The 23,591-nt window shown below is 40.3% G+C and overlaps 1 protein-coding gene across 1 annotated transcript in view; it reads left to right on the top strand.

Moving 5' to 3' along the window:
• Positions 1 to 23,591, top strand: part of ORC5 (origin recognition complex subunit 5) — a 109,699-nt gene that overhangs the window by 33,458 nt on the left and 52,650 nt on the right. Inside the window, exons 7-9 of the mRNA XM_066239918.1 lie at positions 6,283 to 6,331; positions 6,419 to 6,509; positions 22,236 to 22,288. Of these exons, the coding sequence (XP_066096015.1) occupies positions 6,283 to 6,331; positions 6,419 to 6,509; positions 22,236 to 22,288 (193 nt within the window). The remainder of the gene's footprint in view (positions 1 to 6,282; positions 6,332 to 6,418; positions 6,510 to 22,235; positions 22,289 to 23,591) is intronic.

The following is a 23,591-nucleotide window of genomic DNA, read 5'->3' as shown; positions in this document are numbered from 1 at the left end:
TGGAGCCTGCTAATACCTGCTATAGGTTTGCATCAGACATTAAAGTCATATGAAGTTTGAGGGTGTTCTGAAAGATGAGCTGTCATCCTCTTGAATTAGGCTTGGTGAACGATAGCAGACTGAGCGATCCCTTGCTCAAGTCAGCCACCTTTGGGCTCAGGCTAGTGACCATGGTGTGATGTCTATGATCCCATGCTCAAGCCAGCAACCCCGCGCTCAAGCTGTTGAGCCCATGCTCAAGCCAGATGAGCCTGCACTCAAGCTGGTGACCTCAGGGTCTCGAACCTGGGTCGTCCGCTTATTAATGTAAGTGTCTTTAGTTCTGACTTTGTTCCTCTGTTTTCAAAATAAAATGTAGATACTCTTAAAAAGGTAAAACAGTTTAGAAATTACTTGTACTTGGCCATGGAATATGGTTTTTACTTATACTTTGTTGTATGTATTAAGTTTCCTGTTGCTGCAAAATAAATTACAAAGATTTAATGGCTTAAAACCACACACATTTATTGGCTCCCAGTGGCGCAGGTTAGAAATCCAGGCTGTGTTCCTAGCTTCTCTGCTCAGGCTATCACAAGGCTAAAATTAAAGTTTCAGCTAAACTGAATTCACATCTTGTGGCTCTGGGGAAAACCACCTTCTAAGCTTGTTTAGACTGTTGACAGAATCCATTCAGTTCCTCGGGGTTGTGAGAATGAGGTCGGAAATCCCCTTGCTCACTGTCTGTCAAAGGTCTCCCAGGCCTCCTAGAGACCACCCACATTCTTTGCCACATGGCCCTCCATCTTCTAGTCAGCAAGGGTATGTTGAGTCTTCATACACTGAATCTCTGACTTCTGCTCAGACCAGCCAGGGGAAACTTAGCTTTTAAAGGGCTCATGTAAATAGGTCAGACTTTTTTGAACTCTCCCATAATAGCGTAATTTTGGGGACCTAAATTGCATCTACAAAATCCCTTCACAGCAGTGCCTAAATTAGTGTTTAATTGAATACCAGAGATGGAGTACAGTAGGGGCCAGGAGTCTTGGGGTCTCTCTTACAATGTGCATGTATCAGATTATTTTCTAACAAATAATTTCAAATACAGTACTGAGTGCTTCCTGAAAATCTCACTGAAGAAGAGTTGGAAAAGCTCCCCAAATTACTTATTCTATCTTGTGGCATGCTACTCAGTATTCATCATAGATTTTTCACTTCTTAAAGTAATGCAAGTTTTTCTTTGCAATATAAAGGAAATACAGGTACACCTTGGAGATATTGCAGGTTGGGTTTCCAGTAACCATAATTAAGTATTGCAGTAAAGTGAGTATCGCAATAAAGTTGAAACTTTTTTGCTGTTAGAAGGTCTTGCCTTCAGTGTGTAAAAACCACACCACCTATGAAGTACACTAAAACTAGGGATGTCTATATTCTCTGTTTCACCTAAATCAGGCTTTGATAACATGGCATCCTTACTGGTTGTTAGGAAAGCAGCTATGTTAGGCTTACTCGCTGTACTTTGTATGATTAGTGCATGAGCACATGGCAGAGCCAGAGCCACATGTGTATAGCCACAGTGTAAGGGTGCTTTCACTGAGGGCGGTTTGGCACAGATTACTTGCCTGCCACTGTGAGGGGCCATTTTGCTGTTCATTTGCCTGCCACCATGTGCAGCAGTTTCCCCTGCCTGTTTGCTCCCTCACTGTTGGGAGAATCTAATAAATGGGAAAGGCCCACCGCTTTCTGGCTCTGCAGTTCCTCTACTGTCTGCTCGATTCCAGTGTGAACCTGCCTGGCCTCGGCCACCGGCCTTACATCTGGTGCTCTGAGCAGGATTTGGATCAGACTGATACGGAGCCGCCAACACCCTTGAAGAGGAGTGGCTGTTCTTGAAGATGTGGTTCCCTGTGGCTACCTTTTTGGGGGTTGTTGGCTGGATGTTTTTTACAGCCCAGCGAGCAGAAACTGAAAGCTCTGTGCCAGAGGCTGTGCGAGGTAAACAACTCCATTGTGCGCTTGAGTGAGCGTGCACAGTGGCAGAAACTGCAGCCGTTGCTAGAGAAGGAGACAAACTACTTTTGAGAGCTTCACTGTGAAATGCAGGCTGAACACCAACAGTACCTGGAATTGGACCAGTCGCTTGAGAAATAATTACGAGTTCAAGAACTCCAGTTTGCCCTAGAAGCTGAACACTGGCAATAGCAGTTGTTAGAGAAACAACTATGGGTTCAAGAGGTTGAGTTTCTCCTTCTGGCCAAGAGTTGGCAGCCACAGAAGCCAAAGTGGTCGCTGAAGGAGGACTTGCATTTGTGTGGGCATAGTGGCTCTGAGACAGTGGTAGCAGGCGTTTCCAACTCCTCGAGGAAGAGGAGGTTCAGGCTGAAATTGCTGTTGGCAGACTCAGAGCCCGGCTGGTGGTAAAATCCCATGAGGTAAAACCCCAGCAGCCAAGAGGACCTCAGCGGCAGTCACAGCGCCCTCCGCAGGTAGTGGAGCACTCTGTGGGCTAGCCTGACACCCAGATGGAGGTGATGGAGTTAGGGATTAAACTCAGGCAGAAACTCACTGAGTCCCTGGCAGCTTGGTTGTTGTGGTTGTGGGACATAGGAGGGGTGGTCCACCATGGCATCATACTCTTCAGAACAGAGAGAGAGAACTTAGCCCCATTACCATGCACTCCTGCTTGAGGCAGTGTCTTCAGAACTGCCATGATAACGAGGAAACCGTACCCTATTAGAATGAGTGATGGCTGTCATTTGTACAGTCTAGCAGAATGCTGGAGACTTGCTGGGGGCAGTGAGTCTGTGGCAGTAGTATACTGAGCTATAGCAGGTCCTCTGGGAAGTGGCTATGAGAATGCTGCTTTCAATCTGAGGTCCTGTGGGTGAGAAGACAAGTATTTATGGCAGGGATGAGGAACCTTATTCTCTGTAGTGCCCCATTGGGCCTTTTTGAGTCACTAGTGGCTATCTTGAGCCCTTATGGGGGGCAGTTCATCAATGCTGTTACACGGACGGTGGCAGATTTGGGGGAGGTGGAAGCAGCATAGAACCATAAGGCTGTGTGGGCTGCTGCCTGTGCTGTGCCACCCCATCCCGCTCTCCCCTCCCCAGCCCCCCGACTAACAAGAGAAATGGGCCTGTAAAGGTTACCCAAACACAGATGTGGGTAGACTTGATTGTGGCCAGAGCAGATAAAGAGAAATTGGATGGCAGGTCTAATTGAATCCTGTTAGAGTTTTGTGATAGCTTAAGGCAGAACAGAGGTTCCAGCTGCTGAATAAGTGGGGGAAGTGTGCAGTCTGGCAGCTGCCAAGAAAATGGCTAGCATTTGCATTGCATAGTTGCAAGATCATATGATGGAGACAGCTGTGGGAGAGGAGGATCCCCAGGACCCATCTAGCAGGGATAGGCAGGGGGTTGTAGGCCCATGTTAAATTGGCAATCTACTGGCCCCCTTCTAATGTACAACAGGTGTTGGCCTTAGCAAGCACAAAGTGCTTTTGCATCAGCTAAGAGAACTGTCAAGGCAGCACAGGCCTTGAATGTATTTGACCCCACCAGGCCCTGTGAGCTGCTGAGTGGTTTGGATAAGGTTTGTGGCAATGTACAGAATGCTTATGTAAAGTCTCTGAGGTCTGTTATCAAAGAGCTGTATGGCTAGTTGCCTGTAATGGGCCTTCACCTTGGGTGATTTGCACAGACAGCTGGGCTATCCATTGTGAACTGATCATTGAGTGGTGTGATGGACTCTTGAAGCAGGGACTGCAACAAGAGGGGGGCACTTCCTTGGTGGATGGACATGCCGCATGTGGACAGTGTAAGAAATCCTGACAGGCGCAGGGCATAGCACCTGTAGAGGCCCTCCTGCATTGGGAAGCTGCTCCCATTCAGTTGCAGAAATGCATCAAGGACACTTTCTTCAGTGGACATGACCCTGGAATTTACAGGCCCCCCACCTACGATGGATGGCCTTTTTGGGGTAGGGGGTAGAGGTGGGCCTCCAGTTAACTCTGGGCAGCGTGCTCAGGGAGACCGTGTGAAGGGCACCTTTGTAGTTATTGTCATTTTTGGTATAACTCATGCCTTTGTTGTAGTCTTGACTGTTTCTGTTTCTGTAATCTATCTCACTCTTTGCACAGGGACCATTGCGGAAGATATCTGTCATGTAGGTTGTGAGGCGAGCATCCCTAAAGGGGTGGATTGTTGGGAAAACAGTTGTGTTAGGCTTGCTCACTTGCACTTTGCATGATTAGTGCATGAGCACATGGCAGAGCAACATGTGCGTGGACTAAGGCTGCAGGTGCTTGGACTCGGGAGATTGCCGATCACTTCCCCGGCGGCAGTGAGGGGCCATTTTGCTGTTCGTTTACTTGCTGCTGTGAGAAGTGGTTTGCCCCTGCCTGTTTGCTTGTCCACGAATACAAGAGTCTATTAAACAGGAATGGCCCACTGCTCTCTGGCTCTGCAGTTTCTCTGCCGTCTGCCTGAGTCCAGTGTGAACCTGCCTGGTCTCGACCCCTGGCATTACATTGGTTTTGAAGTAAATTCCAGGAACATCTCACAGATCCACCATCATAAATTCAAGCAGTGGAATCTCTGTGTGTCTGTAGGTAAATTATATTTTGCTTCTGTTCCCTAAACTGGCAGATGGGCACCATGAAAGTTCAGTTGTCAGGAATGAGATAATTAGCTCTTGATAATGCTTCTTCTGTTACTGTTATGAGTTCTAGTTTTCCCTCAGCGCTTGGTCATTTCTTAATAAAATTATGCTACTCCTTTCCCCCTTTACATTATTAAGACAGCTAAGAGAAAATTATATACTTAAATGGTATGGAATCATGGGAAGTTATACGGGGGAATGTGCAATGCTTGTGAAAATTCATAATATAAAAAAATCATCTAAAAATTATTTCTGCTGGTGTTTTGGAATTATTTTTGTAATTTTTGTTAGCAGGCTTTATATCTCCATTCTCTGGGAAGTTGGAAGGCAGTTTAAAATATCAGTTGGCTTAAATTTAGATTTTGTTGTAAATAATCCCAATACAGGGAAATTGAAACTTGCCTGTATTTGAGAATTATTATAAGAGAATTGGACATATTAAGAGCACATTTTAATGTTAGTAGCCAAAGTTGTGAAAAGTATTTTGTATTTGCCAGATTTCTCTTTTTTAAAAATTCCACTTGTTAGTAAGGGCTAGGTTTATAGGTGTACTTAAATATAGTGACTGTGTTTGGACAATTACATGTATTCAGTTTGCTTAAACTGTCTTTCAGTAGAATTCAGTGTTGGTACGTGGAAAACTGCAAAGTAATTATGAGTAATTAGTGGTTCTCAGTTTTTAGAATACATAAAGTTCATAGCAAGATTATTAAAACATCAATTCCTGGGTCTCATCCTCAGGATTCAGACTTAGTGTACCTGGGATGGTACTAAGAATTTGGATTGATAACAGTCTCAGGCAGCGCTGCCAGGTGAAACGGTCTGAGTTGTACTGCACTAGATAATGTTTGATTTGTGAAAATAACTAGACTTTGGAAGTAACAGGTTAATTTTTTGGTCTAGGGGTGTTTTTTTTTTAATGGTCCTTTATGACATAATTATGGCCTAAAATTACAAGTTATGCTTTATTGTATTATTACTTTTTATATCTAGTGACTAATACATTAGGCAGGATTTAGCCAATATGTAAACAATATGTAAAAAAAATTGTAGGCCCTGGCCGGTTGGCTCAGCGGTAGAGTGTCGGCCTGGCGTGCGGGGGACCCGGGTTCGATTCCCGGCCAGGGCACATAGGGGAAGCGCCCATTTGCTTCTCCACTCCCACCCCCTCCTTCCTCTCTGTCTCTCTCTTCCACTCCCACAGCCAAGGCTCCATTGGAGCAAGGATGGCCCGGGCGCTGGGGATGGCTCCTTGGCCTCTGCCCCAGGTGCTAGAGTGGCTCTGGTCACGACAGAGCGACGCCCCAGAGGAGCAGAGCATCACCCCCTGGTGGGCAGAGCGTCGACCCTGGTGGGCGTGCCGGGTGGATCCTGTTCAGGCGCATGCAGGAGTCTGTCTGACTATCTCTCCCCATTTCCAGCTTCAGAAAAATACAAAAATTAAAAATTAATAAATAAATAAATAAATAAATTGTAAAATATTACTACCATTATTGGTATTTGCTGTTTTTTGTACTCATGAGCTATAATCACATTTTACTTGAACAATTGTATCAAAATAAAATAGCCTGAATTGTAATAAAAATTTTACTTGAAATTAATTCCTAATTGTGGTAGATAACTATATTTTTTCTTTGTTTACAGGCAGTACTTAATTTTCCTAAATATTGTGAACCCGTGGTGAAAGGAGAAGGTACCTATGTAATTTTATTTATTCACGTTTTTTTTTTTTAAGTTTTGTAAGCTTTAAATTATTGAAATTTTCTTTCCCTTGGGGTAGCAAGTGAACGTGATACTCGCAAACTCTGGAGAAATATTGAACCTCATTTGAAGAAAGCCATGCAGACTGTTTATCTCAGGGAAGTATCCAGGTAATTTTCTATTTAGTATGAGTGTATTATTTCTGTATTTTTATTTGGGATATTTACTAAGCATACATGTTTTCCTTTACCTTCTTTACATTGGGAAGAAAATTGGGAGGTTGAATTATTTCTTGTTTTGGGAAGGACAATTGTTTTCTTCTTTTTTTTCTGGAGCCCAGGTGCTGTGGGAGCCCTCTCTGGGGCCTCGCTGAGCTCAGGTCTAAAAAGCCCACATTTCCCATTGGATGACGGTGGCCCCACCTCCTTACCTTACAGGGCCTGCACCCTGGGGAATGTGCTGTCTCCAGCTAGAATTGGCTCGGAGGCTCTGAAATAGGCTCGGTGCAGGTCCACTATTGCCAGATCACATCAGGTTTTAAGATAAGTGAGAACTTCAGAAATTTAATGATATTTAACATGAAATATAATGATTTAAAAGTTGGTCCAAATACTCTTTAAAAAAAAAGGCATGACATGTCAGTGTGTTCATGGAGTAGATCAAGCCCACAGCCCTAGTCTGTGATGTCTGATCTGACCATAACTTCTGTGGTGGTTAATTTTATGTGTCACCTTGACTGAGCACAGGGTGCTCAGAATAAACATTATTTCTAGGTGTGTTTGTGAGGGTGCTTTTGAATGATCTGAGCATTTGAATTAGTGGACTCAGTAAAGCAGTAAATCCCACACTGGGATTGCCCTCCCCAGTGTGGGTTGGCCTCATCCAATCCACTGAGGGCCTGAACAGAACAAAAGCAGAAGAAGAGGAAATCAGCCCTTTTTTCCTGCCTCCCTACTTTAGCTGGGGTGTTTCATCTCATCCCTGGCCTTTTAGACCGAGATTTATACACAATCAGCTCCCTGTGTTTTTAGGCCTTCACACTTGGGCTAGAATTGTACCACCAGCTTTCCTGGGTCTCCAGCTTACAGACAGCAGATCCTGGGACTTGTCAGCCTTCAGAATCACATGAGCCCATTACAGTAGCAAACAAACAAAGATACAAAGATACATCAGGGTGTCAGGAAAGCTGCGTTTCTCCCGAAGGTTTTGGAGGAGAATCTGTTTCCTTGACATTTTGTCATCTAGGAGCTGGTTCATGGCCCCTTCCTTCATCTTCACAGTGCATGTCTCAAGTCTCTGCCTCTCTCACTGTAGTTCCTCTTTAGACAAACAGATTTTAACCAGTGTGTTACATAATTTGAAATAAGGTACAGGCAGTCAGTGGGTTATGAACAAGAGAGTTTCTGTAGGTTGGTTCTTTTTTTTTTTTTCCTTCTTTTACAGAGTCAGAGAGAGGGACAGATAGGGACAGACAGACAGGAACGGAGAGAGATGAGAAGTATCAATCATCAGTTTTTCGTTGCGACACCTTAGTTGTTCATTGATTGCTTTCTCATATGTGCCTTGACCGCGGGCCTTCAGCAGGCTGAGTAACTCCTTGCTCAAGCCAGCGACCTTGGGTCCAAGCTGGTGAGCTTTGCTCAAACCAGATGAGCCCGCACTCAAGCTGGCGACCTCAGGGTCTCGAACCTGGGTTCTCCTCATCCCAGTCTGATGCTCTATCCACTGCGCCACCACCTGGTCAGGCTGTAGGTTGGTTCTTAAGTTGAATTGTAAGTTGGAACAGGTACATCTACCTGTTAAATGCAATTCAGACATATGTTTGTCCTAACATAGTATTTTTATCTTTCTGTGCATATAAATACTTGAACATTTTCAAATCTACAGACCTATCTTGTTTTTACCCAGGTACTGTGTATGTTTAACAATTACAAAATTTTAAAAATCTGGACAGCTACAGGAAATCAGTTTTAGCTTTGTTTTATATTTAGTTAGATATTTGAATGGTATCATGAGATTTTGAATATTAAAGAAATGTGTAAATCAAGTCATAAAGCTACATTTGTCTTTTATTAGAATTTCATAGTAATGAAACTGCTCAGGAAACATGGTGACACATAGTACAGTGGGAAGAACATGGTTTTTATTTCCAGCTCAGCCACTTTTTGCCTTATGGGGTCTGAGCTAGTCACCTAAAAAAGGCTATTCCTCAGCTTCCTTCTGTATTAATCCTTAGAAGATTTAAATAACATATGTAAAAATGATTTGTGAATAATAAAAGTACCTTATAGATGTTAGATTAAGCCTAGGTTACAAAGCAACATGGGAAATTTAAAAACATCAGTGCTATCTCCTTTTATCACTTTCTAGTCAATTTTACTATTTTTCCCTTATAAATACTTTATTCTCTCAGCTGTTTTTGTAACTTTGCTTTCAATTTAATCAGTTAAAGAAAATTTAGTAGTTAAAATTTAATAGTTTCTAAATAAGTATGAACATTACAAAGATACTATTCTTCTTTCAATAATAAAAAGTTATTGATAAGAAGTTTAGAAGTTAGAATAGTAAAAATTGTAATCTGCTTTTTTAAAGGTAGGAAAAAAATTGACTGTTCGCTATAATGATTCTTACATAACAATGAAAGAAAGGACTTAGCCCTAGCCAGTTGGTTTAGTGGTAGAGTGTTGGCTTGGTGTGTGGATGTCCCAGGTTCGATTCCTGGTCAAGGCACACAGGAGAAGCGCCCATCTGCTTCACCAGCCCCCCCCCCCCACTTCTCTCTCTTTCTTCTCCTTCCCTCTTGCAGCCATGGCTTGATTAGAGCGAGTTGACCCTCGGCTCTGGGGATGGCTCCATGGCCTCTGCCTCAGGAGCTAAAATGGCTCTGGTTGCAGTGGAAACAAGGGCCCCAGATGGGCAGAGCTTCGCCCCCTAGTGTGCTTGCTGGGTGGATCCTGGTTGGGGCGCATGCAGAATCTGTCTTTGCCTCCCCTCCTTTCACTGAAATGAGATGAGATGAGATGATAAATGAAATGATAAATGAAATGAATGAAATACTTATAATTTCCCGTAGGACAATGGTGACCACCTAAATCTAGTTCTCTCCACAAGGTCAATAAGAAATTATATAAAACTACTTATAACCCTTTCCTGAAGCACAACTAGGAGTCTATGAGGTGACTACAAACTTCAAGTTATATGTAAATAGTGGAATAACCAAAGTCTGCAGAGCCAGCGCTGAAACTCACAGAAATGAAAAGTTAAATAAAGGCTGTGGAAAAGAGGAGAGGACAGTGGGGCATGGGACAGTGTTGACTAGTAGTGGTGAAATACAGATGAAATCACGTTTAGAAAGTCTAACTCTAATGAGAAGGATATTAAGAACAAGTCTGAGACCCTAAGGTTAGAGTTGTAGGTACTGGAAAATCAGAAGGAAGTGTCTTAGGACTGTAGGACAAGAATTAGCCTGGCAGTCTGGGAGAGTACTATTTCTGAGAGGAGACCGGGAGGTGATGTGGAAGGTCATGGAAGCTTGGTAGTGAAGACAGAGCAAGCGGTAGAAATTAAGGTGATATCCTCCCCAGTCCCTATCCCCGTTAATGTCAAACAAGATGATAGTGATAAAATCAGGAGATAAGTCCATTTCTGTCAGTTAAAATGGCATTACACCTATATTAAAGAGATTGCACTTCATTATTCTAAAAGAAAAAAAGTACTTTAGAATAAAGAAATCTGAGTCATCCAAAACCCTACCCTCACACCTGCGTTCATAGAATCATCTGTTTTCTGATCCAGGCAAACCTTAGACATTTCAAAGAGAAAACAAAATAGAAAAGCCATGGAAAGGTTATTATAAGAAGAAACAGAATATGGGAGTAAAAACATTTTAGCTAATGAGATTGCCACCTTCCCGCCCAAAACAAAGGAGAGGAAGTTGTAGCACAATATTTCAGCCTGGTTCAAAAATTTTAAACCAGCACTTTCAGATATGAAAAGTATACCTTAAATTAGGAATTAAGCAATTTAGTATAAGTGACCAAAGAAGAAGAGGTTGGAAAACAAAATTTAACCAAACTCAGAAATCAAATTCAAACAAAATTAGTTGCCTCAGAAATGAAAATGAAATTTTAAAATTTCCAAGGAGAGTGAATTCAGCTGAGAATATAATAAAGGATATTGAGGAGAGGAATGAAACCCAAGAGAACAAAACTGAATAAAGATAAAAATAGCCAAACAGTATATAATAAATGTGACAGGCAAAGAAGATTCAATATACATATGTATAACTGGAGTTTTTGAAGAAACAAAAGATATGAATTAAGTTCTGAAACTATACTCTTACGAAAACTTTCAAGTTAAAAAGACTTGGTTCTCCATATTAAAAGGACCCACAGTAGTCAGTTCTGACACTATCCTAGGCTATTGCTCTGTAACAAATTACCACAAATAAGTAGCTTAAAACCAGGCACATTATTTATTTTACCTTTCTGGATATCAGAAGTCTAAAACAGGTGCTAAGGACTGTATTCATTCTGGAGGGTTTGGGGAAAAATCTGTTCTTCTTCCAGCATCTAGAGTCTACCTGCAGTCTTCAAAGCTAGCAATGTATCCTTTTTTCTTCTGACCACCTGTCTTTCTTAGAAAAATCCTGTGATTATATTGGGCTACCCAGATAATCCAGAATAACTCTCCGACCTCCAGATCCTTTTACTGCACAAAGTAACATTCGCAGGTTGCAGGGATTGGAACATGGACATCTTTAGGGACCATTATTTAGCCTATTGCAGAGACTTTCTTATACTCTTCACATTAAAAATTAGGATTAAAGTAAATACTGTCTCTGAGTTTCCAGGCAGAATGATAAGTCACTTAGAAAGGAAACTGAATCTAATAAAGACAAGTGGAACAACTTTTTCAAGGAACTCAAGGAGAGAGGAGGTGTCAGGCAAGGTGTTTTATATTCAGCCAATCTGTCATTCAAGTATCAGGGCTATAGAAAAACAGTTTTAAACATGGAAGAACTCAGGGAACACTGTGCTCATAAACCTCTTCTGAAGCGTCTTCTGATGACAACATTGGTGCAACAGAGTTGACTGCGGAAACTACCAAAAGGATTTATAAGGATCACTAATTTAATTTTAGCTCAAACTAAAAGATGGGATCAAAGGTTGAAAGAATACTTTATATGTATTATATGTTCTGACAGGGTAAGAATAACAGTTACAAAGTTAAAAAATGCAAAGAAGAGGGAGAGAGAAAGGGCAAAGAACAAACTCAGTGATGTACAGGTAAGAGAAGAGTGCCAAAGAATTTAGAAGTTAAAACTAAATTTAAAAAAAATGTACTCAAAGAAGTCTGTTAGCCCTTTCACTCTTTTCCTAACCACATAGATATTCTGGTCTATACTTTGTATCATTTTTCAAAAATATTCAAATATATACATATGTGTCTTTATAGATGCAAAGGGCTCTTAAACCCTTTTTTAAAATTTTAATTTTTTAATTTTATTTAGAAAACTAACAGGGTGACATTAATCAATAAGAGTACATTGGTTTCAGGTGAACTTTTTTTAATGTATTTTATTTAGTTTTTTAAATTTTAATTTATTGTATTTACATAAATTGTAGTGCCCCACGAATGCATCCCCCCTCCCCGTGGTGTTCCCCACAACATCCCCTTTCCCCACACCCTGCTATACCCTCCCCTTTTCCTTCCAGGATTAGTTTTCTGCTCTGTATGACTTGTTTTGTGTGTATAATTTCACCAATCTCTTTCCCTTTTCTGATCCCTTCCTATCACCCCCTTTCCCTCTGTCCGCTTTCCCTCTGGATCTATTAATGCCACCTCTGTCTCTATTCTGTTTCTCAGTTCATATTGTTCATTGGATTCCTCAAATGAGTGAGATCATACGATATTTTTCTTTCTATGCCTGGCTTATTTCACTTAATAGTTTCCAGGTCCATCCATATTGTTGTAAAAGGTAAGATTTCCTTCTTCCTCGCGGCTGCATAGTATTCCATTGTGTATATGTACCACAACTTTTAATCCATTCGTCCACTGACGGACACTTGGGCTGTTTCCATATCTTGGCTATTGTAAACAATGCTGCCATAAACATGGGGGTGCATTTCTTCTTTTGAATCATTGATGTGGTGTTCTTGGGATATATTCCTATAAGTGGGATAGCTGGGTCAAAAGGCAATTCCATTTTAAATTTTTTGAGGAATCTCCATACTGTTCTCCACAGTGGCTGCACCAGTCTGCATTCCCACCAGCAGTGCAGGAGGGTTCCCTTTTCTCCCCATCCTTGCCAGCACTTATTCTGTGTCGTTTTGTTGATGAACGCCATTCTGACTGGCTTGAGGTGGTATCTCATTGTGGTTTTAATTTTCTCTAATGATTAGTGATGTTGAACATTTTTTCATCTGTCTATTGGCCATCTGTATGTCCTCTTTAGAGAAGTGTCTATTCAATTCTTTTGCCCATTTTTGGATTGGATTGTTTGTCTTCCTGGTGTTGAGTTTTACAAGTTCTTTATAAATTTTGGTTATTAACCCCTTATCAGGCGTATTGTCGAATATATTCTCCCATTGTGTGGTTTGTCTTTTTATTCTGTTCATCTTGTCTTTAGCTGTACAAAACCTTTTTAGTTTGATATAGTCCCATTTGTTTATCCTGTCTTTTATTTCACTTGCCCTGGAGGTAAATCAGCAAATATATTGCTGCAAGAGATGTCGGAGAGCTTACTGCCTATGTTTTCTTCTAAGATGCTTATGGTTTCATGACTTACATTTAAGTCTTTTATCCATTTTGAGGGTTTTTTTGTGTGAATGGTGTAAGTTGGACATCTAGTTTCATTTTTTGCAGGTAGCTGTCCAATTTTCCCGACACCATTTGTTAAAGAGACTGTCTTTACTACATTATATGCTATTGCCTCCTTTGTCAAATATCAATTGTCCATAAAGGTGCAGGTTTATTTATGGGTTCTCTGTTCTGTTCCATTGATCTATTGAATATATATGCCTGTTCTTATGCCAGTACCAAGCTGTTTTGAGTACAGTGGCCTGTAGTATAACCTGATATCAGAAAGTGTGATTCCACCCACTTTATTCTTCTTTTTCAAGGTTGCCGAGGCTATTCGTTTTCTTTTTTGGTTCCATATGAATTTTTGCAATATTTGTTCTATGTGTTTGAACTATGGCATTTGTACTTTAATAGGAATTGCATTGAGTTTATAAATTGCTTTGGGTAATGTAGACATTTTAATGATGTTTATTCTTCCTAACCATGAACATGGTATATGCTTCCACTTGATTTTATCTTCATAGATTTTTTTTAATCAATGTTTTATAATTTTCTGATTACAAGTCTTTAACGTCCTTGGTTAAATTTATTCCTAGGTACTTAATTTTTTGTTGTTGTTGCAATAGTGAAGGGAATTGTTTTTCTTAATTTGTCTTTTAGACAGATCATTTTTGGTGTGTAAAAATGCCTGTGATTTCTGAGTATTTTATATCCTGCCACCTTGCTGAATTCATTTTATCAGGTCCAGTAGTTTTTTGACTGAGACTTTAGGGTTTTCTGTGTACAGTATCATATATCATCAGCAAATAATGATAGTTTTACTTCTTTTCCAATTTGGATGCCTTTTATTTCTTCTTGTCTGATTGCTGTAGCTAGGACTTCAGAACTAAGAATGGTGAAAGGGGTACCCATGCCTTGTTCCTGATCTTAAGGGGATTGCTTTTAACTTTTGTCCATTGAGTATGATGTTGGCTGTTGGTCTGTCATAGATGGACTTTATTATGTTGAGGTATGGTCCCTGTATTCCCACTTTGCTGAGAGTTTTGATCATGAATGGGTGCTGGATTTTATCAAATGCTTCTTCTGCATCTATTGATATCATGTGATTTTTGTCCTTCCTTTTGTTTATGTGATGAAACACATTGATTGATTTGCAAATATTGTACCAGCCTTGCCTCCCCAGAATAAATCTCACTTGATAGTGATGTATGATTTTTTTCATGTATTCTGGATCTGGTTTGCTAATATTTTGTTGAGGATTTTAGCATCTAAGTTCATCAGGAATATGGTCTATACAGCTAGTGCTCGACTTACGACCACAATTGGTTCTGACAGACTGGTTGTAACATGACTTGGTCGTAAGTTGAGTAGGCTATATGTTCAGTACTGTGAAATGATGTTATAAAAATCTTTAAGTCATGGCCCTGGCCGGTTGGCTCAGCGGTAGAGCGTTGGCCCGGTGTGCGGGGGACCCGGGTTCGATTCCCGGCCAGGGCACATAGGAGAAGCGCCCATTTGCTTCTCCACCCCCACTCCTTCCTCTCTGTCTCTCTCTTCCCCTCCCGCAGTCAAGGCTCCATTGGAGCAAAGATGGCCCGGGCGCTGGGGATGGCTCCTTGGCCTCTGCCCCAGGCGCTAGAGTGGCTCTGGTTGCAGCAGAGCATCGCCCCCTGGTGGGCAGAGCGTTGCCCCTGGTGGGCGTGCCGGGTGGATCCGGTCGGGCACATGCGGGAGTCTGTCTGACTGTCTCTCCCCGTTTCCAGCTTCAGAAAAATACAAAAAAAAAAAAAAAATCTTTAAGTCATATTTTATAATAATTTTTTCATTATTGTTATATATCATAATTTTCTTTATTTATTTTATGCCATTTGTATCATCTCTACACCATTTTGTTTCTTATTTTTACATTCTTTAGGTTTAAGTAAAACACTGCATTACCAGTACAACTGGTTTAATATTTGCAAAGACAATTTCCTCTTGGTAGACATCTTGGGAGGGGTTTGATGAAAAATATCCAAGACACAAAACACAAATTGCTGTACCAAGTCTGTGATAACAGTTGAAATGGTGCACGCGGAGATGGTAGTGCTGCCGGAAGCTGGTCCACACTGTTGTATACCCAGCTGGGCAACGCTTGCACTGCCAGACGCGGAGCAGTCGTGGCTAGCAATTGGAGTCGTCAAGTCGAATGGTCGTAAGTTGCATAGGTCGTAAGTCGATCAATATTTGTAGTTTTCTTTCTTTGTGTTGTCTTTGCCTGGTTTTGGAATCAGAATTATTCTCGACTCTTCAAAGGAGCTTGGAAGTCTTCCTTCCTCTTGAATTTTTTGAAATAGCTTGAGAAGGATAAGAGTTAGTTCTTTTTTGAATGTTTGATAGAATTTGTCAGTGAAGCCATCAGGCCCCAGGCCCTTTGTTGGGAGTTTTAGGTTTTCTGATTCTTCCAGATTGATTTTTGAGAGATTGTATTTTTCAAGGAATTTGTTCATTTCACCTAGGTTGTCTAATTTTTTGACATACAGTTCATCATAGTATTTTTTTTACAATCCTTTGTATTTCTGCTGAGTCAGTTGTTACTTCTCCACTCTCATTTCTAATTTTATTTATTTGAGTCTTCTCTCTTTTTTCTTGGTGAGTCTGGTTAAAGGTTCATCTATCTTGTTTACCTTTTCAAAGACCCAGCTCTTGGTTTCATTGATCTTCTGTATTGTTTTTTTAGCCTCTGTGTCATTTATTTCCACTCTGATTTTTATTATTTCCTTCATTCTACTTCCTCTGGGCTTTACTTGCTGTTTTTTTTCTAGTTCTTTTAGTTGCAGGGTTGTTTATTTGAGCTTTTTATAGTTGTTTATTTGAGCTTTTTCTAGCTTCTTAAGGAATGCCTGTAATGTTATGAACTTCCCTCTCAGGACTGCTTTTGCTGTGTCCCATAAATTTTGAGTTGATGTATGCTCATTATCATTTGTTTCTAGGAGTTTTTTTATTTCTTCTTTGATCTCATTGTTAACCCATTCGTTATTTAATAACATGCTATGTAGTTTCCAAGTGTTTGAGTGTTTTTCAGTTGTTCTGTTGTGGTTGATTTCTAGTTTCATGCCATTGTGACCAGAGAAAGTGCTCGATATGATTTCAATCTTCTTAAATTTGTTGAGACCATTTTTGTGCCCTAACATGTGGACTATCCTAGAGAATGTACCACGAGCACTTGAAAAGACTGTATATTCTGCTGCTTTAGGGTGAAATGTTCTGAAAATATCTATTAAATCCAGTTGACTAGTGTGCCCCTTAATTCTGCTCTTCTTTGTTAATTTTCTTTCTTGAAGATCTATCCAGTGCTGTTAGTGGGGTATTGAAATCCCCTACTATTATAGTATTGCTGTTGATCTTGCCCTTTATGTCCATCAAACTCTGTTTTATATATTTAGGTGCTCCTATATTGGGTGCATAGATATTTATAATGGTTATCTCTTCCTGTTGGATAGCTCCCTTTTTAATTATGGGGTGACCTTCCTTATCCCTTACTGTAGTCATTGTTTTAAAGTCTATTTTGTCCGATTTAAGTATTGCTACCCCAACTTTTTTTTTGCATTTGTACTTGTGTGAAATATTTTTACCATTCTTTTACTTTCAGTCTATGTTTATCTTTTGTTTTGAGGTGTGTCTCTTGTAGATAGCATATGTGCAGGTCCTATTTTCTTATCCATTCAGCTATCCGGTGTCTTTTGATTGAAGCATTTAACCCATTTACATTTAAGGTTATTATTGATATATAGTTGTTTATTGCCATTTTTAAAAAAAATCTACATTCCTCTTTTACTAGATATTTTTCCCGCTTTGTTCTGTTTACATCAGGCCCCTTAACATTTCTTCTAACATTGGTTTGGTTGTGATGACTTCCTTGTGGTTTTTTTTGTGTTTTTTTTCTGGGAAGCTTTTTATTTCTCCTTCACTTTTAAACAATAGTCTTGCTGGATAAAAGAGTCTTGGTTGTAGGTTCTTGTTCTGCATTACTTTGAATATTTCTTGCCATTCCCTTCTGGCCTCAATTGTTTCTGTTGAAAAGTCAAATGTTATCCTTATGGGGGCTCATTTGTAGGTGATTGACTGTGTTTCTCTTGGAGCTTTTAGTGTTCTTTCTTTATCTCTTAGCTTTGGTATTTTGATTATGATGTGTCTTGGTGTGGGTCTCTTTGGGTTCTTTTTTAATGGGGTTCTCTCTGCTTCTTGAGCCTGTATGAGTTTTCTGCATCAATTTAGGGAAATTTTCAGCTATACTTACTTCAATCAGGTTCTGTATTCCTTGTTCTTTCTCTTCTTCAGGAACCCCTATTATATGGATGCTGTATCTCTTCATGTTGTCACAGAGCTGTCTTAGAGTTTCCTCAGACTTTGTGACCCTCTTTTCTTTTTGCTGTTCTGCTTTCATGCTTTCGCTTATGTTGTTCTCTAAGGTGCTGATTCAATCCCCTGCTTCATCCAGCCTGCTTTTCAATCCTTCTAGTGTAGTCGTCATGTCTGATACTGTGTTTGTCATTTCTGTCTCATTCTTTTTTATAGTTTCAGTGTCCTTTTTGATGCTTACAGTTTCTTTATTTAGATGCTCATTAAGTCCATCCATTGTCGCTTTGAGATCCTTAAGCATCCTAACAATTACTATTTTAAACTCTGCATCTGGTAATTTGATTACTTCCATTTCATCCAGATAGTTTTCTGTGATTTTTTTTTTTTTTTTTGATTCATATGGATTACATTTCTCTGTCTTCCCATTTTTTCTGTTTGTGTTTAGCAAGCTTGTTCGAGTTGTGGTCTCCTTAACTAGTAGAGCTGCTTTTCCGTTTTCTGTATCTTAACTTGGTCAGGTGTGAGGAGCCTTTCCTTAAGATGTCACTCTAAAAAGGGTTGTTAGGTCCTGAACTGATGCTCTTGTATCTGTCATCTGGATGTGCCCTCCGTGCACCTTCTTGGCCGGAGCCTGGTGCAGACCAGTGGGGGTCGCTGCCTATGACTGGCCCTTCATCTAATTTTTTGTAGCAACAGGCAATCCAGATCATGTGGCTGCCTCTGCTGAGCCCAGGTACTGTTGTTAATATCAATTTAGGCTGGCTTTTATCTACTTTTGGCCTGGAGGATGTTTGTTTAAATGTTCAGATTCCCCTGAGATCCGCTTTCTGCTGCCTCTCATTGGTGGCTACTTGTTGGGCTCAGTACTACAAATCAGGGGTTAGGTAAGATATTGGATATGGCTTGTCCCTTAGCCTCAGGAGTCCTTCTATCCAACCTTTTTTATTTTATTTTATATTTTTCTTTCTTTTCAGCCCTTAGAAGGGTGTGGCCACAGGAATCCAATGGTTGTGGCCTCTGTGTTCCCAAGGTGCAGTCTGTTCGCAGGCCCGCCGCCACCACTGATGCTGCCTCGGGCGGTCAGGCAGGGATGTAGCCGACACCCACCTGCCATTGAGGTTACTGCGGCCGCCGCCTCACCTCCAGGGGTGGGACTGTGCACGCGTGCCTGTTCTGCAAGCTGTGGCTGGCCTCTGCCCGGCCACCTCCGGTGGGACTACTTTTTGCACTCGGGCCTCAAGCCTGGGCCGGTACCTGGCTTCTGCCCCACCCCTGTGGGCGGGACTGCTTTCCTATATTTGGGCTGCGAACCTTGACTGGGCCCCGGCCTCCTCCCCAGCCTCCACCCTGCCCCCATGGGTGGGATTGTGTTCACATATCTGAGCTGCAAACCTTGGCCGGCCACAGGCCCCCGCCTTGCCCCCTGCGGGCAGGGCTGCTTTGGCATGGCCCAGGCTGCAAGCTGGGGTAGGTTCCCCAGCTTCCACTCGGCCCCCGCTGGCAGGGCTGCAATCACACACCTGGGCCGCAGACGCCGCCGGCTCCCAGTTTCTGCCCGTGCACAGGGTCTGTGCTCCAGCATCCCACCGCCACTGTCTCCCGCCCTCTGGTGAGCACTCGGGGGGCGTTGTAGCTCACACCTCAGCACTCAATACTGTATCCCTGATAGCTCCCTGCTTCTAAGCAACTCTGCTTTGACTGTAGCAGGAGAGCTTCCATTTGGCTGGTGACCTGCTTCCCTTTGCTGGTATTGCTGGTTCCAGGAAAAATATTCACTTTAGATTTGGGGAGTGACTCAGCCCAGGGGTTAGGTTGGCTGTCCCTGAAAGTATTTCTCTCTGTGCCTCCTAGATTACACTCTCTTCCTGCTACTCTAATCCTCTCATCTCTCTTCATCCCCTGGAGCCCCGGGTGAGTGGTTGTGAAAGAAGTTTTCTGCGCGGTCCCTTTAAGACGAATCCTGGGTCCGAGAAATCTGTCTCTTTCTCTCAAATGGTATCCTAACTCATTTTGCAGCTAAATGCTGTCCATATGCCTCTTCTAGGCTCTGGGGCAACAGGTTGGGGCTCTCCGTTCCTGGGGCCAAGAACCCTCCCTTCTCAAGTAAAACCCCACCACCACACAAGTCCGTCTGGGCCACCGTTCGCTCCAGGGAGCTGGGCAGCCCTCTCTGCATTTCCGCTTTCCTACTAGTCTAAGTGTGGCTTCTTCGGTGATCTTTGGTTATAAATTCCTCTTGGTTTAGCCCAGAGTTGGTTTTTCCAGATGACTGTTCATAAAATTAAGTTGTAATCCACTTTGGTTCTGGGAGATGGAAGTTGGAACATCTGCCTACTCCATTGCCATTTTGCTGCCCCCCTCTCAGGTGAACCCCCTTTTCAATTAATCTGTAATGTGTAATATGTTTTCTTCACAAAAAGATGTAGGGCACAGAAATAAGGATTGCTAATTGGACCTCCTACCTCACTCACTGAAACATTCTGAAAACCTTTAATGGGTGAATTATACCCATTTGTATTTATTGATGTGAAATGTATATGTTTTATTAATTTTGTAATATTAATTTGATGAATTTCTACATGTGGTTATTTTGTCTTTTTTGGAAAAAAATTTTGGTAAGACAGTTTACATTTTTATTCCAACTGGTTACCTTTCTAGTCATATATGTAGTGTCCTTAGTCCCCTTTTTTCTTTCAATGTGGCATAAAGGACAAGGAGACTTTCTAATAGTATAGTAGAGAAATGACATTCTAAAACTGGTTATACCTACTGATCTATTTGCCAGTGTTCACATTGCTTCGAGTTAAATTACTTGTCCATCCCCCCCAATATTCATGACTGCCTTTACACATTTAAATTAAATTTTACTAAATTAAAAATAATAACCAGATATTTCATATTTCCTAATTGAGATTAAGTACTTGGAATAAGCGGAATAAAGAAAAAGAATAAAGTTGTAGAATGCTAGCTCCTAATTCAACAAGCTGTTGTTGGAATGTATGTTGGTTTTATATAGCTTTTATAGCAGTTTGGACAATTATGAGTAAAGACTTCAACCTGGTTTCCTGATTCACTTTAAAATTCTAGCCTATTCTATCTCAATTAATACAACTACTGTGACTGACTCACCTCTGGAAATTGGTAGTTCTTGTTTATTTAGAACATGGATGGACTTTTTTACTCAATTGAAATGCTGGTTCTATTACCTATAGGCTTTGTAACTTTTGTCAAATTAGTTAACCTCTCTGTAAGTTTTGCTGTTTGTAAAAAGGAAAAGAAATGGTAGTTTATCTCATAAATTTATGAGAATTAAGTGGGATATGTTAAGACCTGGGTTCATAAAAGGCAGTTCATAAATGTTACGGTCTCCTCTTTTCCCATGAAAGATGGTCAGTTTTTCCCTGGTTGTTCTTGGAGAGTTTAAATAACATTAAATGGGTCAGCACCAAAATAAATAAATAAATAAATAATTACTATATAAGAAAATCACCAGTTTAAACCTTTTCAAGTCTAAGTTATAATATTGTGACTGATCAAATTTTATTTTTATTTATGAAAAGTAAGGAATATGAGAATGCTTTCTGATCTATAAAGCACGATCAACTGTAATGTGGAAGAAATGATCTGTTTTGGAAGTCAGTGTGTTAGATTAGGTTTGTTCTTCACATAGGTTACTAGTTCCCGTTTGCTGTTTTCCTAAAATTTTCAACTGTTTGAAGATTTGAAAAAATATAGTATGATTTAGTATACTTAATTGTTCTGATCTAGCATTTACTTTTAGATAACATTTTAAGAGCCTTGTATGAGTTTTAGAGTTGGAGAGGGTCCTTAACAGATCATTGTGTCTACCATATTTTTTGCTCCATAAGACTCACCTGACCATAAGACACATCTAGGGTTTTAAGGAGGAAAATAAGAAAAAAAAATATTCTGAACCAAATGGTGTGTTAAAGTATTTAGTGAAGTACCGTTATTTTTCGCTCCATAAGATGCCCGGGCATTTTCTGCTCCACTTTTGGGGACGGGAAAGTGCATCTTATGGAGCGAAAAATATGGTAATTGCCTTAGTTTTTGATGAGAAGGTTTTGATTTGTTCAAGGTCATACAGCTAAAACTTTGGTCTGCCAGGGCAGTCTTTTCACTACACTATGGTAGTGTTTCCTTATGAATTTGATATGGCACGATAATCACTTCATAGTCTTTGAATATTTTAGGCTGTTAAATAGCTTTAATTGCATGTAATATCAGAGTGGGAAGTGGGAATAGCATGAACTCTGCAGACATCTACAAAGATTCCACTCTTAGCTCCAGCACTGACAGTCCTTGGGCCACTTAACTTGTAGGCCTCAGTTCTCTGATACAATGATACTTATTTTAAGAGATTGTTACTGAGTTTGGAAATAGTGTATAACAGTGTTATCTAATGTGTGGTAACTTGAACTTTGGGAGTGTTTCTGAATGTCAATTGAGACTTATTTGTTGCTACTTTTTGATAGCTTTACAATTATAATTAAAGAAAAAATTTTCAAAAAAATGTTAGCATCTGGGTATTAATATAAAAATTTATGTTCCAATATACACTATATGACTTTGTAGAGGTACAAATATATATTGCATGTGTATATTGTCTTGTTTATAGGAAAATTGAATCGATTTTGTAAACAAATTTTTTTTCCTAAGACTCTATTCCAAGTCTGGTATATTGATTTAGTATATTTTCAACCCATTCCTGCTTTTCCATTTTCTTTCAGTTCACAGTGGGAAAAGCTACAGAAAGATGACACAGATCCAGGACAACTAGAAGGTATCAAGGAAGTATTGAGACAGTGACCAGAGACACTGTTTATTACTAATAATCAAGATACTAAAGTTAATACTACAGAGAACACCAGTCAGTAGTGTTATGAAAGTAAATTTACTTTATAAGCTACAATGATATTTTAATTGATTTTCCTTTAAGTGAAGCTCCAATTTAATAGGAGGAATTAAAGTTTGTGTCCCAATTTTCTGAATATTTGTTTATATCAAGGCAAAAATTAAACAGTTTATGTTTTGTTAAATGCTTTTGTTAGAACAGTTACATGACATAATTTCATCTTTGTATGTATGTAGGTATTTCATACAGTTTTATGGAATTCAGTTTTATGTTAACCCCGTTTGTGGGATACATGTCAATTGGTTATGTTTTAAAAGCTTTAATGCTTTTTAAAGCAACTGTTACTTTGGATATATTCCAGTAGCCTTTACTTAAAAAAAAAATAAGTGAATATCTAAAATATTTTTATTAAAAAAATAGATTAGTGGCTTGTGGTTGGGGAGCTGGTATGAGATGAGGTGGTACTGAGGTTCTGTTTTGTCTGTTTTGGTTTCTCAGTGCTCCAGAAACTGTGCAAGTGATTTTTAGTTGTGTGTTTTAATGGAAAGAAATAGATGCTGGAGTTAGAAAATCTGCGATAATTGGTCTGTACTGCTCCCTACCTATGTGCTCTTGAGCCCAATTCAGTTGAGGTTTTTTGTTTTTTTTGTTTTTTTTTTTAGTGAGGGGTGAAGGACAGACAGGGATAGACAGATAGGAAGGGAAAGAGATGAGAAGCATCAGTTCTTTGTTGTGATGTCATAATTGTTCATTGATTGCTTTTTCATATGTGCCTTGACCAGGGGACTACAGCAGAATGAGTAACCCCTTGCTCAGGCCATCTGGGCTTAAACCAGTGACCCCATGCTCAAGCTGATGAGCCCGTGCTCAAGCCAGCAACCTCGGGGTTTCCATCCTGGGTCCTCAGCATTCCAGGCCAACACTCTATCCATTGCACCACTGCCTGGTCAGGGAAGATTATCTAGCCTTAAGTTACTGCAAAGATTCAGAGATTAACTAAAGTACCCAGCAGTGTCTGACACATACAGTATGTTCAATAAATATCAGATTCCTTCTTCCCTTTTAAAAATCAGTGCTGCTTGAGTGACCCATTTTTTTTAAATATAAAAATATATTCATTAATTCAATTATTTCCTTTGTGAAAGGCAGTGTAGGGACACAAAAAATATTAGACATGGCTTTTATTTTATTTTATTTTTTTGTATTTTTCTGAAGTGAGAAGTGAGGAGGC

Source organism: Saccopteryx bilineata, chromosome 7 (genome assembly GCF_036850765.1).
Source record: "Saccopteryx bilineata isolate mSacBil1 chromosome 7, mSacBil1_pri_phased_curated, whole genome shotgun sequence".
In the NCBI taxonomy this organism is placed as follows: Eukaryota; Metazoa; Chordata; class Mammalia; order Chiroptera; family Emballonuridae; genus Saccopteryx; species Saccopteryx bilineata.
The sequence above is the reverse complement of the archived record's forward strand: the minus strand, read 5'-3'. Positions and strand labels throughout refer to the sequence as shown.